This window comes from Dasypus novemcinctus, chromosome 6 (assembly GCF_030445035.2).
Source record: "Dasypus novemcinctus isolate mDasNov1 chromosome 6, mDasNov1.1.hap2, whole genome shotgun sequence".
NCBI classification, from domain to species: Eukaryota; Metazoa; Chordata; class Mammalia; order Cingulata; family Dasypodidae; genus Dasypus; species Dasypus novemcinctus.
Genome location: NC_080678.1, coordinates 98,388,422 through 98,410,699, shown reverse-complemented (window position 1 = coordinate 98,410,699; position 22,278 = coordinate 98,388,422). Strand labels below are relative to the sequence as shown.

Here is a 22,278-nt window from a genome sequence, read left to right as displayed (position 1 = left end):
CTGGGCCAAAGTCCGTTTCCCGCAAAGGCTCTTTTGAAAACACAAGTCTGACCCATCACACCTCTGATGAAGGCCTCCTTTCAATGACCCCCAAATGCCCTTGAGATGAAGAGCAAACCTTATTCATGGCCCCAGGTCCCCGCCATCTGGCCTGTCCTCTCCTCTCCCTCTTCCTTTCTCCCCCCACTTCCTTGAGCTCCAGGCCTGCCTAGACCACCTGACATCTGCTTTCCCTGGACCTCTGCACAGGCTTCACCCTCAGTATGGAGTCTCTTCCCTAGAAGTCAGAGGTGCCCTGGTCAAGGAAGTGGGCACACAGTAGGGGCTTACCCACATTTTCCAAGTCCATCAAGTGTAAACTCCTGGTCCCCAAATTCTGGGTGTCCCTGAATGGCAATGATAACCAGAGAGCCTCCACATGGCTAACAGATTTTTTTTTAAATTCCTCCCACTCCTTGCAGCTTGCTTGTTGTCTGCTCTCTGTGTTCATTCACTGTGCTTTCTTCTGTGTGTCTGTATATTTATTTTTATTTATTGCCCCCCCCCTTTGTGGTTTGCTTGTGTTGTCTGCTCTCTGTGTCCATTTGCTGCACACTCCTCTAAGATTTTACTTGTCTCCCTTTTAGTTGCATCCCCTTGCTGGGTTGGCTCTCCACGGCATGCAGGCGAGCCTGTCTTCACAAGCCTACCACCATATGGTAAATGGGAGCCCAACTGACTGAGCCACAGCCACTTCCCTAAAAGATTATTTTTGCCTCCAAGACCACATCAGCAACTCCCAGGGACCTCAGCCATTGGTTTAGGACTGGGTCCTGGAGTTGCACACTCCAGAGTTTCTATTCTGTCTCCATGTCTTCCTTCTAGAAGTGTCAACAGACCACTTTCAGTCCATGAGCCTCCTCCTCTCATTCTCTAAAAAATAAGGGAAATGCCATTTACCCACAGTGTTGTCAGACACTCAGTCAGGGGAGTTAACTTCCTCCTTACACTTACCCAAGTCCAGGCCACAACTCACCTTCCTCACTCAAACTGTCAAAAATTTCATGGCCTCTGGTTTCAATATGGGTTTGGAATGTGGCCAGTTACCATATTCTCCACCAACCTATATCCTCACCATCATCTTCTCCAACTCCCACATGAATACGCGCCAGGCTCAGGAAATAGGGCACATTAGTTCCCTGGGGTTAAGAAGTCCACTGTGGTCTGGCCACATGCCACATGCCACATGCCACATGCCAGCTTGAGGATATGCAATGTGTATACAAGGGCGATTTCTTTGGCAAGCTCAGCATACACTCCATTTTCATAATCCAGTAGCATCGTGGACTAGCAAATAAATAGACTGAGTGTGAGGAAGGGACCATGTAGAGCATCATTAATCCTAGGGTCTGATCTGGACCATAGGCAACTTGAGTTGCTCACCCCCTCCCCTGCTCTCCAAGGATACCTAGAGGTACCTGTGCTTCCTCCCCTCTTTTAAGAAGCCAAATGAGAGCTATTAGGAGCAAAATGGTAAAATAGGAAGTATTAAAGAATCTTCCCTCCACCTAAAAAAAAAAATGAGCTAGAAAAAGAGAGTGTAATTAACTAGGGGGTAACCCCAAAACCAGATCAGACATTCAGAACAACCATGGGGAGTTCAGGATGAAAGGAAAGACTGCCAAGAATTCAGTTTTGTAATGAAGACTAGAAACCATGAGGTACTGCAGTGCTGGCAGTGGAGGTGGCACAGCTGTGGAAACATGTCATAGATTCTAAGAGTAGCTGGCTGTAGTCACTGTGGGCAGAGGAAACATCAGCCTCCAAGAGTCTGGCTGGAGGTCAAGGTCAGTTTGGGAAATCCTGAGACACCAGCACACATGCTAAGTTCAGTCTGGGCCCACTCATCATTAGGGCGTTCTGGCCTCAAACAGCATCTGCTGGAGGTAAAGATCCAAGCATCTTTATATTTGGTAGGTATCTATGATGGTTAGGCTAATGTGTCAACTCAGCCAGGTAATCGTACCCAGTTGTTTGGTCAAGCAAGCACTGAGCTAACTGTAGTAGAAGGGCATTTATGGACTTTAGTCACCACTGACTTTACTGCATAGATAGCTGATTACATCTACATCAGTCAGGGAGATTTCTGTCAGCAATGAGTGACGCTTTATCCAATCAGTTGAATGCCTTAAAAGGGGAAGTGATTCAGCACTCAGAGAGAATTTCCCAGCTCGTCTTTGGACAGCCAACATCTCTCAGAAACTCATCAAGGACCTCCATTGGACGTTCATCAGAGCCATGCTTTGCAGCCTGCCTGTGGAACCTGGAGGTGTGCAACCCCACGGTGATGTAAGAGATTCTTATAAAATCGCATACTATTGACCAATATCTATTATTGGTTTTGTTTCTCTAGAGAACCCTGACTAACACAGTTTCATTTCTCTTTTTGTGTGTATTTTCTGGTGGATGGGTCATGAAGGACCTGCAGAGACACAACCCTTGATTTTGGCTTTCCTGGCAACAATAGCTTCCAGCTTTCCACTGGCATCTACTTAGAGAATTAAGGGGTGGCAGACATTTTTGGAAGGGGTGGGGGTATGTTTTTTTCCTTATTATTCTACCCCCTCACTTTTTTGTCTTTTACTTGATCTGGCAAACTGAGGAAGGCAATAGCTAGCCTGCAGAGTGACCACAATACTCAAAACTCAAAATGTCCAATTCTCAACCAAAAATTACAAAAATGTAAGGAGAGAGGAAAGTATGATTCAATTGCAGGAAAAATGAATTCAAAAGAATCTTTTAACAGAGGAAGCCCAGTCACTTGGATTACTAATCAAAGATCATAGATCAACTCTCTTAACAGGACAAATGAACTAAAGGAAACCAGGAAAACAATTTATTAACAAAATTATTATTTCAATCATGAGACAGAAATTATAAAGAGGAATCAAATAGAAATTCTTGAACTAAAATTATTCTAACATGAGGAAAATTCAATAGCATGAACAGACTGAAACAAGAAGAAAGGATCAGCAAACCAGAAGATAAGACCATTGAAATTATGCAAGTTGAGAAGCAGAAAGAAAAAAGAATGAAAAAGTGAAGAGAGTATAAGGAAATGGTAGGACCAAATCAAGTGTTCCAATTCATATGTCATAGGAATCCCAGAGGTAGAAGAGAAGAAGGGGAAGAAAGAATGCTAAAACAGATAATTGCCAAAAATGTCACAAATATGATGAAAGATAGAAATAAACTAATTCAAAAAGCTCAATCAACTTCATGCAAGATAAATTCAAAGAGATCTACATTAAGACACATTTTAGTGGAAATGGCAAAGCCCAGAGATAAAAAGAGAATCTTGAAAACAGCAGGAAAGAAGTGATATATCTTGTAAAAGGGATGCTTAGTAAGATTAACATTTGGTTGTTAATTCAAATATATGGAAGACAGAAGGCAATGGCATGAAATATTTAAAGAGTTGAAAGAAATAAATGACTGTCAAAGGAAAATAATATATCTATAAAAGTGCTCCTCAAATATGAGGGAGAAACTGTAATATTTCCAAATAAACACAAACTGAGGAAGTTCATTACAAATAGACATGCCTTATAAAAATGTTAAAGGAACTCCTTCACATTGAAAGGAAAGAACACTAGACATCAACTCCAAGCTGTCTGAAAAATAAAGACCTGTGGTTTAAGTACATATATGGCTAAATGTCAATGTCAGTATTACTGTATGTGTCATTTGTAAATCCATCTTTTATTTATTATCTGGCTTAAAGTTCAAATGCATAAAACCAACCATAATGATACATTATAGAGCACACATGGAAAGAAGTACCTTTCAATAAAAGTAACATAGGGAAGGAGAGAAATAGGAAAAGATTATGTGTAAACTATTGAAAATAAACTATAATAGATCTATTATGTCAAATGTGATCCATATGTTAATCACAAAAATGTCCAAAATATCTACACAAATGGAAATGAGAAGTGATTCAAAATGGGTCATGATAAAGGATCACCTTAGCAAAAAAGGTAGATAATAATGGAGCAAAGGAGGGATAAAAAATGTATGAGACATACAAAAAGCAAGTAGCAAAATGTTAGAAGCCTTGCCTTTTAAATAAATACATTACTGTAAATGAATTAAACATTCAAATAAAAAGGTAGAGATTGGCAGAAAGAATAAAGAAGCATGATCCAACTATATGCACTTAAAAGAGACTCATTTTCATTCCAAAGACACAAATAGGTTGAAAGTGAAAAAATGAAAAAGAATGCCCCAAGCAAATTATAACCCAAAGAGAGCTAAGATGGATATCTGATATCTTTCATATCAGAAAAAATATATGGTAAGCAAACACTCTTACAAGAAACAAAGATGGTTATTATATATTGATAAAAGAGTCAACTAAAAAAGAAGATATAACAATTATAAAACATATATGCACATAACAACAGGGCCCCAAATACATGAAGAAAAAGTAGAAAGAGCTCAAAGGAGAAATAGACAGTTCTATAATAATAGTTTCAACACACCATTTTCCATAGTAGATGAAACATTGAGAAAGAAAATCAGCATAGAAATAGAAAATTGAAATAGCACCATAAACCACCTAGAATTAAGAGACATATATAGGGCAATTTACCCAACGACACAGAACACATACATCCTTCAAGTGCACATGGATCATTCCATAGGAAGACCATATGTTAGGGCATAAGACTTGTAAATTTTAAAAAATGGAAATCATGCAAAGTAACTTCTTGGAGCACAATGGAATGAAGCTAGAAATCAATAACAGAAGGATCACTGGAAAAATTATAAATATGTGGAAATTAAACTACAAACTCTTCAAAACCAGTGGGTTGAAGAAGAAACCACAGAGGAAATTAAGAAGAGATCTGATGCGGGGGCATTTTCAGGACTTGGAGTTGTCCTGGGTGGAACTGCAGGGACAGATGCTGTACATTGTATGTCCTGCCATGGCCCACGGGGTGGACTGGGGGAGAGTGTAAACTAGAGTGTAAACCATTATCCATGTGGTGCAGCAGTGCTCCAAAATGTATTCACCAAATGCAATGAATGTGCCACGATGATGAAAGAGATTGTTGATGTGGGAGGAGTGGGGTGAGGGGGGTAGGGGATATATGGGGACCTCATATTCCTTTAATGTAACATTTTTTAAAAATTAAAAAGGAAGAAAAAATAAATAAAATACTTAGAAAGAATTTTTAAAGCCAACATACCAAAATTCATGGGATAGAATGAATGCAGTGCTGAAAAGAAAATTTATAGCTATGAATTCCTATATGAAAAAGAAGAGAAAAATCTCAAATCAATAACTTAACTTCACATCCTGATGAACCGGTGAGAGCAAAATAAATTCAGTGTTAGCAGAAGGAAGGAAATAATTTCTATATTAGACCAGAGATTAATGAAATGGAGAATGGAAAACCATTTGAGGCAATCAACACAAATAAACTTGGGTTTATGATAATTTGACAAAATGGACTGTATTTTAGCTACAGTGTCAAAGAAAAAATATACAAATAACTAAAATCAAAATAAAATAGTGCTGTCTTTACTGACTTTATAGAAATAAAAAGAATTAGAAAAGAATACTCTAAACATTTTATATCAACAAATTAGAGGGCCACGGTCAATTAGAAAAAGTCTTAAAAACACATCAACTACCTAAACTGACTCAAGCAGAAAGAGAAAATCTCTACAAATCTATAACAAATAAAGACACTGAATAAACAGAACCATCCACCAAAAGTCCAGGAATAGATGGTTTCAATAGTTAATTCTACCAATATTTCAAGTACAAAATAACACCAATCCTTCTCTGATCCTTCCAAAGCATTCAAGAAGAAGGAACACTTTATAATTCATTCTATAAGGCCAGCATTACCTGGATACCAAAGGCTGATAAGGGAAGAAATTTACAGAGCAAGTTCCCTTGTGAATACTGATGCCAAAAACCTAAACAAAATGCTAGCAAACTGAATCCAACAGCATGTGACAAAAGATTGTACCCATGACCAAGTGGTGTATATATACCACTTGGTTCAAGACTGGTTCAATATATGAAAATCAATCCACGAATAGAATGAAGGAAACAAAAACACATGATCATCTAAATGGATGCAGAAAACACACTTGGAAAAAAACCCAGCATCCTTTCTTGATAAAAACACTTAGAATTCTAGGATTAGAAGGGAAATTTTTCTTTATGATAAAGGTCAATTACTTAAAAATGACCTTAAATAAAAGGGTCAACTCAGACCAGCAGAATATCTCAGTCTACATATAGTACCAGGAGTTAAAAATGCTTTTTGACCTGAATAAAAGGGAGAAATGGAAAGGACAAATGAGTTTATATGGCTATGGGTCTCCAAAAAGAGCCAGGAGGTTATCAGAGGGGTTGCCCTTATGCACACCTGAGCAGAGTCCCAGAGACAGATAAAGTAGATACAATCCCAGGTACTGGTTCTTCTGAGGGCTACAGACACCCACAGGTTCTATGGTCATGGCAGATGGAGTTCAGTGCCATGTCAGTTGGCCCTACTTTGGAGTTTATGTTTCCGTGTGATGGAGCTGGACTCAGATGTGATCTTTGCCCACAAGTCTCTCCTGTTACTTTTACCGGAAATGTAGTTGGTGCTGGGGATTCAGGGGACCTGAATCTCTGGACTGACCATGTGATAGCCAGGCCCTGAGCCTCAACAGACTTGCAACTCCTACACTCTGGTTTATTGGACTTACCCCACTCAGCCAACAAGGAGGTGAAGAAGGTCAACCACCACACCAGGGAGCCAAGAGTGCCTACAACTGAAAGCAGGAGGATTGCATCCAGCATGCATGTGGAATCTAAGCCCCCTCTAGATACAGATGTGGAGTGGAAACAACCATTCTAAGGTCCACAGGATGGAGGGATAGAGTATGGATTAGAGTGGAATTACTGATATTCTATTCATGAACTATTGTGATTAGTAATTGAAGAAAATGTGGCATTGGTGTGGAGAAAGTGGCTGCTGGGGGTAGAGCATGGGAGAAAGAGAGGTGATGTGGGGGCGTTTTTGGTACTTGGAGTTGTCCTGGGTGGTGCTGCAAGGACAGTTATCGGACATTGTTTGTCCTCCCATGGCCCACTGGGTGGACTGTGGGAGAGTGTGGGCTATGGTGTGGACCATTGACCATGAGGTGCAGTGGTGTTCAGAGATGTATTCACCAAGTGCAATGAATGTCTCATGATGATGGAGGAGGTTGTTGTTATGGGGGGAGGAGTGGGGTGAGGGGGTGGGGGTATATGGGGCCCCATATTTTGTTAATTTAACATTAAAGAAAATAAAGACAAAAAAGAAAAAAGAAAAACTCACATATAACATCTTGCTCAATGATGAAAACTGAAAACTTTCCCCTTAAGATCAGAAACAAGATAAGGATGCCCATTTTAATCATGCTATTCAATATTCAATATTGTACTAGAAGTGCTAGCCAGAACAATTAAGAAGGAAGAAGAAATAAACTGTATCCAAATTGGAATCAAGAAGTAGATCTATTTTGCAAATGATGTTGTCTTTTAAATAGAAAAGCCAAGGGAATCCATGAGAAAACTACTAGAATTAACAAATTCAGCAAAGCAACTGGGTACAAGTTTAACACATTAAAAATCAGTTATGCTTCTATATACTAACAATGCACAATCTAAACGCAAAAATAGGAAAACAATTCCAGTTATGACAGCATATAAATGAATGATATATCTAGGAATAAATTTAAGCAAGGATGTAAAAAACTTTTATAGTGAAAATTACAAAAGACCATTGAAAGATATCAAAGAAGGCATAAATGTATGGCATGACAAAGCCCATGTCCATGGATTGAAAGAGTTAATATTGCCAAAATGTCAATTCTGCCCAATATGATCTATGGATCCAACACAATCACTGTCAAATTACAGCAGCCATTTTTGCAGAAATGGAAAAGCTGATCCTCAAATTCACATAGAACCACAAGGAGCCTCAGATAGCAAAACAATTTTGAAAGAGAAGAATTAGGTTGAAAGAGTACCATTTTCCAATTTCAAAATACACTACAAAGTTACAGTAATCAAAACAGTGTGGAAGTGGCCTAAAGATAATGCATAGTTGGACCATTGGAATAGAATTGAAAGTACAGAAATAAGCCCAAACATATATGGACAATTGATTTTGTACAAAAATGTCAGTAACACACATATGTGAAAGATTAGATTCTAACAAATGGCATCATTAAAACCTGGATATCCCCTTGCAAAGGAATGAGGCTAGACTCCTACCTCATATCATATACAAAAATTGACTCAAATTGGATGAAGGTCCTAATTATAATGGCTAAAAATGCAAAGCTCTTTGAAGAAAGCAATCTTTATGATACACTATTTGGCTATGGAGCCATAGATATGATGCCAGAGTATGAACAACAAAAGAAACAATATGTAAGTTCCATTTCATGAACAATTAAAACTTTAATTCATTAAGGCAGTATTAAAAAAACTGAAAATATTTTACAAAATGGGAGAATAGTGGCAAATCATAGACTAATAAGGGTTTAATGTCTAAAATGTACAGAAATTTTTACAATGCAACAACAGAAGCATAAAAAACCAGTCAAACAATAGGGAAAATCTTGAACATACCAAAGAAGATGCACAAATGAAAAATAAGCATATGAAAAGAGCCTCTACATCATTAGCCAGTAGGGAAATATAAATGCAAACTAGGTTTAACTGGCTTTGACCAACCCACTTAGCCCATCCAAGCCTCAGTTGCGTCATCCTAAAAGAGGGAATTGAACACACTCCCTCAGTTGTCAGGGACTAAAGTGTCTAGTACGTTGCTTATCATGTAGTAAGTGCTCAGTTAATGTGATTTCACACACCCCTTGTGCCAGAGCTCCTCCTCCAACCCTGGCTGGGCTGTGCCCCCACTGGGCCAAACAGCAGAGGCTGGGAGAGCAGTGGGAAGGCTGCCCAGCAGCAGGGGGCCCTCTGGCCTCACTGCCCTTTCCAAAAAGACTAAACTAGAGAGGCTGTCATCCCCTCCAGATCCAGCCGTCCTCCAACCCTGATCCACTCTCCAAGGGGACGTCAACCAGGTGAGACCTGTCCAGGGTATGTCAGAAGTCCCCCCACTGGGCAGAGGAAGGGATTCTCTTCCAAGATCTGCTGCCATCACTTGACCCTGGGTCCCTCACTCACCCCTAGGACCTCACCCCTCCCACCCAGAATTGGATGGACACCCCCCTTTGCTCCTGTCCATTCCAGGGCTGTTTGGAGGATGAAAGAAGACAACCACAGTGAAACCGTAAAGTGCTCCAGCAGAATTACCATTGGTTGCACTTCCATTACTCTTCAATGAATGCAAAGTTCACTGTCAACCCAACAGGAGGAGCTGAAGGTAGAAGCAAGACAATCTCTCCAAGGCTGACCCTGCACCTCCCTTTCCTTCTTTGGAAGGACAACCTCACAGGGGCCAGGAGGCACCTGAGCCACTGCCCAGGGGCCAAGGCCACAAGCAGACCCGCCAGCTGCTCCTGAAAGTGACTGTGAAGAAGGAAGCAAAGCCACCAGAAGAAGCAAAGCAAAGATTTTCCAAGCACCAGCGACACTTAAAATACCCAAAGAAAGCCACGAACCTGCTCCTTTGGGACCCTGTAGAGAAAGAAGTCTTCTAGACTAAAGATCAGCCCACTTGAAGTCCACTTAAAAGGAGGGACAGAAGCTTCAGAAACATTGTGGTGGCTTATGTTCCCTTCCTTATAAAGAACTAAAAGAAAACAGAGTTTGACAGCCAAGAGATTTCAAATGGAGTCAGGAGGCCACGCGGGAGGTGACTCTTAGGCAGGTCTCAGGTGTCACAAACTGCTGGAGTCTGCAAAGCCTCAGGCACAGGCTCCTCAAAACCTCAGGGGCATCCCCACTCCAAAAAGCAAAGTGCAATGAAAGAACTCAGCTAACTCCTAACATAAACCCGAACATCCTCCAACCACAGTCAACTTTTGTGCTCGTCTTTTTCTTTGAAATCTCCTGCTTGGAAATGCCACAACACAACACTACTTGGGGTGCTCCCTGACTCTCTGCTTCCCGAATTGCCATTCAGGACCCCAGATGAACGACTTGGTTGCCTTGCAGCTTAGCCTATTTCTCAGTAGAAACCTCCAAAGGAAAAGTATCTGGACACAAAAGCCTGGAGCATCCTTCTGCCTCGGGAAACGAGGCATTCCCAGTGCCACCTCTCTTGCGACTGACCCCTGGGCCTCCCGCAGCGCCCACAAAACAGGGGCTCCCCAGGCCCTGGACCCAGGCAGAACCTCCCTGTGGAGCCTGGACCTGCTCCAACAACCCTCCCCGCCCCCCACCCCCACCCCCAGTGCACCAGGCGCCCCCAGCAACTTACTTGTCCAGGACGAAATAGAGATCCAAGGAGGGCTGGCAGGTTCCCAAATCCCCTGAATTCTGGAGCCACGCGCCCCTCCCGCTCCGAACGTGATGGGGTCTGCCCCCCACGCTCAACACCTGCAGCTGCAGGAGCAGCAGCAGCAGCCATAAGGGCGCTGGCCCGGGCGCCCGGGGAGCGCGGCTCCCCATCCTTCTGGTCTCTCTGGAAGCCTGGAGTCAGCCCAGCAAATCCACCAAAGTCTCTTCCAGGCGCTACCTCCACCTCTGCGCGAGCTCAGCGGCCGCCGGCCCTCGCCTCTAGCCTAGACACGCACGACCTCGCCACGCACCCACGGAGCGCGCCAAGCAAGACAGCGGCTGGCTCTGGTCACCAGCCGCAACTGCCTGCTCGCCCCCTTCCGCCGCCCCGGGGCCAGGTTATTACGATGGCCATGAGGCTGACGTGGCCACTTTGTGACCTGCAGCACTGCGGGGCTGCTCACAACAGCAAGGGGGGGGGGGGGTCACAGGATCTGTGCGGGGTGGGAGGGGGCTAAACGAGGCGCCCCTTTCCCCCAGACCCTCACAGGGGGCCTCTAGGACCCTCAAAATCGCTGCGTTTTTCCTTAATAGCATGTTACCACAAGGGTCTGGGTGCTGGCGGATGAGTATCCGGCACTCCCTCGCCCCCCACCCGCTCTCCCCACCCCGGCCTGGGAGCAGAGCCTGGAGGCAGAGGCTGGGCTCAGGCATCTCTCTGGTCCTGTTACTGTCAATCCTGCGGGGAACGCAAGTGGAACCCAGAGGGTGCTGGCAGGCTGAGGACGCCTCCCTCTCCTCGCCCAGCAGGAGGCGGTCCTCCCCTGACCAGCTCCAGGGGGAAACCGAGGCCCTGCAGGAGGGGCCAGCCCCGAGGGCCTGCAGCAGGCAGTGGGGGAGGCGGGGCCAGCCACGGGCTCCGAGGGTCTCCGGACTCTCCCTTGGGGCTGCCTCTGGAGGGGTGGGGAGGGAAAGCCGGCTGGGGGAGCGGGAGGGACTCTAGGATCCCCCGTCTGTCCTGAGGGGCCCTTTCTCCTGGAGAGAAAGTCCCGCCCGGGCTGGCGCAGCCCCCGACCCGACCCGGGGGTCCAGCCGCGACTCTCCTGGCTTGGAGGCGGAGCTGTGGGGACCCAACTGCTCAGCGCCCCCCGGGCCAGGGCCAGGCGCTGACAGGGCCGCGGTGCCACGCCGCGGTTCAAGCCGGCAGGGAGGGGGGCCGGGGTCCCTCTGAGTCCCCCGGCCTGGAGCTGGCTCTGGGCTGGGGGTGCAGTGACGGGGCACGGGCTCTTCTTTCACATCCGCCCGCTCAGCACTGCGACCACCGCCTGCTCTGGCTGCGGGCGGCGGGGAAGTGCCCTGTGCGCGGAGGAGAGGAGCCCCGTGCTCAGCCCTTATCAGACCAGGAGCCTCGGGCCCGGGACCAGCCGTGACCACACCGTGGAGTCGGATGCCAGCGGCGCTGGGGTCGGTGGTGGGGCCACCCCGCGGGGCCGGCTGGTCCTTTGGGGCCTTTCTCCTCCACGCAGCTTCCCGGGGGGACATGGCTGAAGTGTTTGCTGAGGGAGGGAGCGCAAAGCCGGCGTGCAGGGGCTCCGGGTGCGAGCACGTGTTGTTGAAGGGAGGGCCTAGGATCCCAGCTGCTGGGGGAGAAGGGGCAGGCAGAGGGTGCCTGAAGCCCCTGGGAGAAGGCGTCACTCCATAATTTCACATTATATATTCAGTTCATAATAGCACAATCAAACAGTATTTGTTCTTTTGTATCTGGCTTGCTTCACTCAACATAATGTCCTCCAGGTTCATCCATGTTGTCATGTTTCCACATTTCTTCTTATGGTTGCATACTATTCCATTGGGAGAATACACCACAATTGGTTTACCCATTCATCAGTTGATGGATACCTGGGTTGTTCCCAGCTTTTAACAATCGTGAATAATGATGGGTGTGCAGAAGTCTGTTCGTTACACTGCTCTCAGTTCTTCTGGGTATATACCTAGTAATGGTATATCCAGGTCACATGGTTAAGTCTATATTCGACATCCTTAGAAACTGCCCAACTGTCCTCCACAGTGGCTGTACCATTCTACATTCTAACCAACAGTGAATAAGTGTTCCTACCTCCAACACTTACACTTTTCCAACTTTTACTAGTGGCCAGTCTAGCAGGTGTGAAATAATATCTCGTAGTTTTGATTTGCATTTCCCTAATTGCTAGTGATGTTGAACATTTTTCATGTGTTTCTTCACCATTTGTATTTCTTCTTTGGACAATTGTCTTTTGAACTCTTTTGCCCATTTTTTAATCAGGCAGTTTGACTTTTTATTGTTGAGTTGTATGTCCTCTATATATCATGGATATTAAACCCTTATCAGATATGTGATTGCCAAATATTTACCCCCATTGATTCAGCTGCCTTTTCACCCTTTTGACAAAGTCCTATAAGGACAAAGTGTTTAATTTTGAGGAGGTCCCATTTATCAATTTTCTCTTTCATTGTTTGTGCTATCGGTATAAGATTAAGAAAATATTACCTACCACAAGATCTTTTTTTTTTTTTTTAAAGATTTATTTATTTATTTGATTGCCCCCCTCCCCTGGTTGTCTGTTCTTGGTGTCTATTCGCTGCGTCTTGTTTCTTTGTCCGCTTCTGTTGTCGTCCGCAGCACGGGAAGTGTGGGCGGGGCCATTCCTGGGCAGGCTGCTCTTTCTTTTCATGCTGGGCGGCTTTCCTCACGGGCGCACTCCTTGCGCGTGGGGCTCCCCCACGCGGGGGACACCCTTGCGTGGCAGGGCACTCCTTGCGCGCATCAGCACTGCGTGTGGCCAGCTCCACACGGGTCAAGGAGGCCCGGGGTTTGAACCACGGACCTCCCATGTGGTAGACGGACGCCCTAACCACTGGGCCAAAGTCCGTTTCCCTACCACAAGATCTTAAAGATGTTTCTCAACATTTTCTTCTAAGAGCTTTATAGTTGTCTCTTTTATATTTAGGTCCTTGATCCATTTTGTTTTATTTATTTTTACACTTTTTTAATTAAAGTTAATAGATTACAAAGAACACTACAGTAAAAAATATTTTAAAAAACATGAGGTTCCCATATACCCCACTCCCCACCCCCACCCCATCATTTTTGTAAATTATATATTTTTGAAGATATATACATCACACAAAATAAAGTTACATTAAAAAATGTAAGAGGTTCCCGTATACCCCCGACTCCTGCACCCCACTCCTCCCACACCAACAACCTCCTCCATCATTGTGGCACACTCATCGCACTTTGCTGAACACATTTTGGAGCACTGCTACACCACATACATAATAGTTTACGTGTAGTTCACACTCTCCTCCCATACATTCAGAAGGTTATGGCAGGATATATAAAGTTCAGCATCTGATCCTGCAGTATCATTTAGGACAACTCAAAGTCCCCAAAATGCCCCCACATCACATCCCTTCTTCCCTCTCCCTGCCCTCAGCAACTACCGTGGTCGCATTCTCCACCTCAATGCTACAATTTCTTCTATTACTAGTCACAATAGTTTTATAGTAAAATGTCAGTAAGCCCACTCTAATCCATATTTTATTCCTCCATCCTGTGGACCCTGGGATGGTGATGTCCATTCCACCTCTAGATCAAAAGGGGGCTTAGGTTCCATGAATGATGAATGCAATTCCTCTGGTTGCAGTTGTTGGCACTTTTGATTCCCTGGTGTGGTGTTTACCATCTTCATCTCTCTGTTAGCTGGCCTGAGTAAGTTCAAAGAAACAAAGAGTAGGAGTCCCAACTCTACTGAGGCTCAAGGCCCAGCTGGCACATGGGCAGTCCAGACCCCTAAGCATGCACCATCCCTAGCACCAACCACAGTTTCAGTAAAAGTGACAGAAGAGGCATGTGTAGGAAGGTCACATCTGAGTCCAGCTCTATCACACTCAGGAGCACAAAGTCCAAAGTAGGGCCCTCTGACATGGCACAGAACTCCAAATCAATCTGCCATGACCATATACCCTGTGGATCTCCATAGCCTTCAGGAGAACCAGCACCTAGGGTTGCATCTACTTTGGCTCTCTCTGGGGTCCTGCTGAGGTGTGCATAAGTGTGACCCCTCTGATGACCTCCCAACTCGTTTTTGAAGACTCTTAGCCATATAAACTCATTTGTGTTTGCCAATTCCTCCTTTTATTCAAGGTCAAAAAGTCATTTTTAACACTGGACCATACATTTGGGCTGAGATATTCTGCTGGTCTGAGTTGACCCTTTTATTCAAGGTCTCTTTCTAGTTGCATCAGCAGTTAGTGATTGGTTGTAATCCCTCGGGGCCAGGGAGGCTCATCCCCAGGAGTCATGTCCCATGCTGGGGGGAAGGTAATGCATTTACATGCTGAGTTTGGCTTAGAGAGTGGCCACATTTATGCAGCATTGAGGCTTTCATGAGGTAACTCTTAGGTACCCTGCAGCTCTAAGCCAGTTCATATTTCAGGCACACAGGTTCATAAGCATAGTCATCAGTATAAAGGGCTCATTATTGGACCATCCTTCCTTGTTGGTCTTTGCTGTTACACTTGGGGGATTGTTGCTGTTCCATTGGGGAATGTGACAGAGCCCCCCTGGGTAGGAACTCAGTACTCCCTCTGTTGATGTTTGTAACTGTAACTTCTATAAAAATATCCAACATGTATCAGAACATTTTTATGTCCCCTATATACATGCCCTGGAGAACTCCCCCTCACTCATGTGCCCCCCATCGATAACATCCCACAGCAGTGTTCCTCCACTGCGATAGTTGAACCTCTCTGTGGTCCAAATTTTCTTCAGCAATGAAACCTAATATATTGCCAAATTCAATTAATAGGAAATTGAAATACAGTGATGGGTTTAAAGCTTAGAAATAGAATACATAATAATTGAGAAATACTAAAGTAAAAATGAATTGGTGTATTAATAAAATGTAAAATATTATAAAACTTTGTTTCAAACATTTTGCCTTTTATCATTGTAATAGGTGTTGCTCTGTATGTACAGTGGCAAGGCACTTTCTTTCATTTCTTCCTCAGTGTCTATATCCTTTCTTTATTTTTCTAATTTTTAGAAAAAGTTTTAGATCACAGTAACTCTCATACACAAGATAGGGAACTCCCATATACCCAACATCAAACCCTTTTCCCCTTTCCCCAGCAATGATCTTTTTACATGTTCATGTTATATTTGCTGCAGCTGATGTACAGATATTGAAATATAGCTTTCAAACATTATGGTTTACATTATGGTTTACATTTTGGTTTATATTCTTAGACTGTACAAATTTCTAAATTTTTAGCTTCCTTATGTTTTACATTATGGCTTACATTTTAGTTTATAAACTTTTATACACTTTTGGTGTAAGTTAACATGTCCTATCTCCATCATTGTATGATCTTGTGGAGCACTTCCATTGCCCCCTAGTTGCCCTGCTTCCGTCTATTCTATACCTCTCTCCCCCTCCCCTCAGGGCCCACAGTGACAATTAATCTTCACTACTTGAGGGACCAGATTTATAGATACTGCAACAATGCTGAGGGCTTGGCATAGTAGACTGCCCTAACTAATTGGGAGCCACCAATTCTCTCAAGAGACACAATTCCCTCTATTTGGGAACATCAGGTCTCCCCAGGATGTGGGTACACTTATACACTCATTGTATGTGTCTCCACCCAATGATATAGCACACTGTTCTTTTGTATGTTCACTTTCAGAGGCCATTTCTTCAAGCTCACCAATGCTTCTTCTGCCTCTTCAAATATGCTGCTATATGATTCCAGTTTTTTTAAAATTTCATTTATTGTGCCTTTCATTCCCATAAGATCTGCTATTTTTCTATGTATGCTTTCAAATTCTTCTTTGTGCTCATCCAATGTCTTCTTAATATCCTTAATCTCTTTTGCCATCTCATTGAATTTATTAAGGAGATTTGTTTGAACATCTATGATTAGTTGTCTCAACTCCTTTATGTCATCTGGAGGTTTAACGTATTCCTTTAACTGTGCAATAGCTTCCTTTTTCTTGGTGTGGATGTAATTTTTTTGTTGATGTCTTTGCACCTGGCTTACTAGAGTAATTATTCTCGATGCAGTTTTTCTCTTTAGTTTAGGGCTTCCTGTCCTTTCTCCCTTGCTGATTGTGCAGTAGAAACCAAGGATGTAGTTGGTGTTATAAGCTGTGGAGGCTCAAGCTGCCCTCATTACTCCAGGGACTGATGAAGCTTCTCCCAATTTTCTCCTTTTCCAGGGGTAGGGATGGAGTCACAGCTGTGTGGAATAATTCAAGTTGTTTAGGCCTATACTCTAGTTGCCCAGAGAGACTGAAGTCCCTTCATGTCCTTTTCTCCCCTACCTGGGGCTGTGATGGAGCTGCAGCTGTGGGTAGCAATCTAAGCAGTGTGGGTCCAAGACGACTGCAGTTGCCCTGATTGATTTCTGATTATTCAGTCTGTGCCAATCAAATGTACCTGCAGTTTCCTGCATAGGCTGGTGCAGGGCCTGCCAGCCTTCTCCCTGCTAGGGGTGGGGCTGATGCCTAGGCTAGGGCTGTAGGCTGATCTGGGTGAAAGAAACTCGTTCCTACCCTCACTGTGATTTTCTGTCAGCCCAGCTTTCCCTCATGCTGGGGTCGGAGTCAAAATGGCAAGTACCAGCCTCTTTTTGACCTGGACAAGTTCAAACTTTATCTATTCTTAGGGTTATACTTTAGCCAGTCAAATCTGCCAATCAGTAGCTGAAATCAGTGTACAACCATCTCCTCCTCCCCTGTTTTAGGGAAATGGAGCTTCAAATTCCAGACACAGAATAGCTCTTGGGACAGTTTGTGCTGCCAAAGTAGGATGATCACTGGCCTCTGTGGCTTGACCGGTAATTTCCTGGAGAGGCTGGCACAGGTCCCCCTGGATTCCAGGTGGGGTTTGGTCTTATGCTAGAGCTGCAAACTGATCTAGATGGAAAGAAGCCAGTCCCTATCAGCACTGTGATTTTCATTCTGCCCCACTTCTCCTAATGCCAGGCATGGAGTTAAGATGGTGGCTACTGGCCTCTTTCTGACTTGGACAGATTCAAACTTTAGCTTTCTCAGGATTATACTTTAGCCTGGTGAATTTACTCATAAGTAGCTGAAGTTGTTGAAAAACCATCTCTTGTTCCCCTGTTTTTGGGAAATGGAGCTTTCAATTCCAGTCCCAGAACAGATCCCAAGGCCGCTTGAGCCTCCAGTAGAGGATGGGCACTGCCCTCCTTGGCATTGAGGTCTCTACTTATGAGTCTTCTCTGCAGATGGGCAGTCTCCTCTTTCCATTCTTTCCAGGATGTTGCAGAATGCTCTTCTGGTCTCTGGAAGCCCCAGATAGCTGTTTCAGCTAGCTCCACATAGCTCTGGGTGTTTACTAACTCTTCTGTAGCAGAAGCTGACTCTAGGAGTGCCTTACTCTGCCACCATCTTGCCTATTGATGGATGGGACTCTCTTGGTTACAACTGTAGACTCTCTCATTTCCTTGGCATGGTGGTTATTCATCCTCACCTTCTCGTTAGTTGTCCTGGGTGAGTCCAATAAACTGGAGAGTAAGCGTTGAAACTTCGCTGAGGCTCAGGTCCTAGCTGGTACATGGGCAGCCCAAAGATTCAAATCTCTTGGACATACACCTAAGAACTCTAGCACCAAATATAGATTCAAATAAAATGGGATGGTGGAGGTATGTGTAGAGAAGTCACACCTGAGTCAAACTCTGTCACACTGGGGAGCACAAACTCCAAAATAGGGCTCACTGGCAAGGGACCAAACTTTGGAGCTATCTGCTGTGACAGTAGGCTGGCCCTGGGTGTCTCCGTAGCACTCAGGAGCCCCACTATTTGGGGCAGTATCTACTTTGTCAATCTATGAGCTCCTACTGAGACTTATGTAAGCATTACCTCTGGAATGACTTCCCGACTCACATCGAAGTCTCCTAGTCATATAAACTCATTTGTCTTTACTACCCCCCCTTTTTTTTTGTTTAAAGAAAACATTTATTTATGGTTTTTATTCAAACACACACAGAACAGGTTTTCATATTTTGAACCTTGAATGCATAGACAGGGATGTCATGCATGGAATAAATGCTTTTCCAGCAGAGCTATTCCCTGATGCATTTAAGTATTAGGATGATTAGGCAGAAAAGAAAAAGACTTACTTGATAGAAATCTGCTCATAAATCTGCTTGAAAAAGGACATGATTTTAACCTTATTCCCCCTTTTATTCAAGGTCTTTTTCCAGTTCCATTGCTTTTGGGTGCTTGGTAGTAATCCTTTGGTGCCAGGGATGCTCATCCTTGGGAGTCATAGCTCATGCTTGGAGGAAAATAAAGCATTTTTATGCTGAGTTTGGCTTAGAGAGGCCACATTGTAGCAACAAGGTGGCTCACAGGAGGGAACTCTTAGGCACCCTGTAGCACTAGGCTAAGTTGCAATTTAAGAGCAAAGTCTCATAAGCATAATTGTCAGTATCAAGGGTCCATCAATGGACCATCCTTCTTTACTAGTCATTGCCCTGCACTTCGGGGATCAGTGATGTTCCATTAGAGAATATGGCAGAGCTCCCAGGATGGGAATTCAATATTCTTTGGGTTATTGTGTGAATCTCCACCCACTGTGACAATGCCCCATGAACATTTGAACATATTTATGTACCTTATAGGTTTGCCCAGGTGAACTTCCTTCCATGTGTCCCCTATCACTGAAGTCCATACCAATGATCCTCCCCTGCCACAGTTGTGACCCTTTTGTGGTCCAAAACTTCTTCAAAAATGAAGCCAAGATCATGAAATACAATTAATAGTGAAATGAAATAATAATGATAGGTTTAAACATAAGAAATAAAATACGTAATAATTTAGAAAAAGTAAAACTAAAATAAAAAATTGGAATATTAAAAAAATAAAGAATATCAAAAATTTTTGATGTTTTTTCATTCATCACTGTAAGATCTGTTGTCCTGTGTGTATAGTGGCATTTTATTCCATTTATTCCCGCAGTGTCTTACATTTTTCATTTTGTCTTAAAAGCAGTTCTATTATTATTACTTTTTTCATTAACAAAATTGGAATTTTAATTAGAATTCAAAGCAAACTGTGGGAGTCTATCAAAATTAGATCATAATGTCAAATTTACCATACTAGAAAAACCAGACAGGATAGAAAAAGAAAATTATAGGTCAATATTACTGAGGAATAAAGACTTGGCATCTTTAAAATATATATTATTATATAGAATCCAGCATTATATGTAAAGAAAAATACACATTATCCAAATTGGGTTTAGTCTGAGGATGCAAGGTTGATTCAATTCTTTTTATCTTTATTATGCTTTTGTGTGTGTATGTGTGTGAGATGATATCTCATTATGGTGTTTTTTTTAATTTTTAAAATTAAATTGTCTTTTTAAAAAAAGATACATGGATTTCAAAAAATGTTACATTAAAAAATATAACATGTTACCACATACCCAACACCCCACCGCCCCACTCCTCCCACATCAAAACCTCTTTTATCATTGTGGCACATTCATTGCATTTGGTGAATACATTTTGGAACACTGGTGCACCACATGGATTATAGTTTACATTGTAGTTTACACTCTCCCCCAGTCCATTCAATGGGTTATGGCAGGATATATAATGTCCAGCATCTGTCCCTGCAATATCATTCAGGACAACTCCAAGTCCCAAAAATGCCCCCACATCTCATCTCTTCTTCCCTCTCCCTGCCCCCAGCAGGGCCCCTTTTCCAGATCAGTGCTACAGTTTCTTCCATTACTAGTCACAATAGTTCTATAGTAGAATCCAGTAAGTTAAATCTAATCCATATTTTATTCCTCCATCCTGTGGATGCTGAGTTGTTGATGTCCACTCCACCTCTATATCAAGAGGAGGCTTAGATCCCACATGGCTGATGGACACAATTCTCCTGCTTGGAGTTATAGGCACTCTTGGTTCCCTGGTGTGGTAGTTGACCATCTTCACCTCCCTATTAGCTGACCTGTGCAAGTCCAACAAACCGGAGAATAGGAGCTGCAACTCTGCTGAGGCTCAGGGCCCAGGTGGCACATGGCAGGTCCAGAGATTGAAGCCTCCTGGGTATACACCAACCCCAGCACCAACCACAGGTCCAGTAAAAGTGATAGAAGAGGCATGTGTAGAGAGGTCCCATCTGAATCTGGGTCCAAGTCCATCACACTCAGGAACACAAATTCCAAAGTAGGGCCCACTGACAAAGAGCTGAACTCCAGAGCCAACTGCCATGATTGTAGAGCCTGTGTGTCTCCATAGCCCTCAGGAGCACCAGTGCCTGGGGTTGTATCTACTTTGGCTGTCTCTGGGATCCTGATGAGGCATGAGTAATTTTAACCTCTATGATGACCTCATGACTCTTTTTTGAAGTCTCTTAGCCATATAAATTCATTTGTCTTTACCATTTCCCCCTTTTAATCAAGGTCTTTTCCTAGTTGCATCACCAGTTAGTGATTGGTAGTAATCCCTTAGCACCAGGGAGGCTCATCTCTGGGAGTCATGTCCCATGCTAGGGGGATGGTAATGCATTTACATGCTCAGTTTGACTTAGAGAGTGGCCACATTTGAGCAACATGGAGGCTCTCAGGAGATAACTTCTAGGCACCCTGCAGCTCTAGGCCTCATAGAACTTTCAGGCACACAGGCTCATAAGCATAGTCATCAGTATCAAGGGCTCATCATTGGAGGATCCTTCTTTACTGGTCTTTGCCCTTGCTCTTGAAGAATTGTTGCTATTCCATTGGGGAATGTGACAGAGCTCCTCTGGCTGGGAACTCAGCACTCCCTCAGTTGTCGTTTGTAACTCTAACTACTATGAAAATACTCAAGACATATCCGAACATTTTTATGTACCCTATATACATGCCCTCTAGAACTTCCTCCCAACCATGTGTCCCCCATCAATAATACCCTACACCAGCATGCCTCCCCTGCCATAGTTGAACCCCTCTGAGGTCCAAAACTTCTTCAACAATAAATTCTAATATATTGCCAAATTCAATTAATAGGAAAATGTAATAGTAGTGATAGGTTTAAAGATTAGAAATAGAATACATAATTTAGAAAAACTAAAATTAAGTAAAAATAAATTGGTGTATTAAAAAATGAAAAATACTATAATACTTTGTTTTTGAAGTTTTGCCTTTCATCACTGTGGTGGATATTGCCCTGTATGTACAGTGCCAAGGCAATTTTTTTCATTTCTTCCTCAATGTCTACAACCTTTTTTTTTAAAATTTTTAATTTGTCTTAAAGTTTCAGACCACAGTAAAATCACATATACTACTTAGGGGACTCCCATATATCCATATATCTACCATCAAAACCTTTTCTGCCTTCCCCAGCAATGATCTTTTTACATGTTCATGTTATATTTGCTGCAGCTGATGTACAGATATTGAAACATAGCTACCAAACATGGTTCCATTTTGGTTTACATTATGGTTTATATTTTAGACTGTAAAATTTTCAAAATTTTTAGCTACCTTATATTTTACATTGTGGTTTACATTTTAGCCTATAGACTTTTATACATTTTTGTTATAATTTAACATGACCTTTATCCATCATTGCACAATCTTTCAGAACACTTCTGTTGCCCTCCCCAGTTGCCCTGCTTCTATCTATTTTATTCCTCTCTCCCTCTCCCCTCAGAGCCCACAGAGACAACTGGTCTTCACTGCTTGAAGGACCAGATTCACAGATAATTGCAACAATGCTGCGGGCTTGACTTTGGGAGCCACTAATGCTCTCAAGAGACA

The 22,278-nt window shown here is 43.2% G+C and overlaps 1 protein-coding gene across 1 annotated transcript in view; it reads right to left on the bottom strand.

Moving 5' to 3' along the window:
- The window catches only part of LOC105745771 (anthrax toxin receptor 2-like), a 68,454-nt gene extending 57,727 nt beyond the window's left edge, over positions 1-10,727 (bottom strand). The window contains exon 1 of the mRNA XM_058299528.1: positions 10,431-10,727. Within this exon, the coding sequence (XP_058155511.1) occupies positions 10,431-10,621 (191 nt within the window). The 5' untranslated portion in view covers positions 10,622-10,727. The remainder of the gene's footprint in view (positions 1-10,430) is intronic.
- Between the last annotated feature and the right edge of the window lie 11,551 nt (positions 10,728-22,278).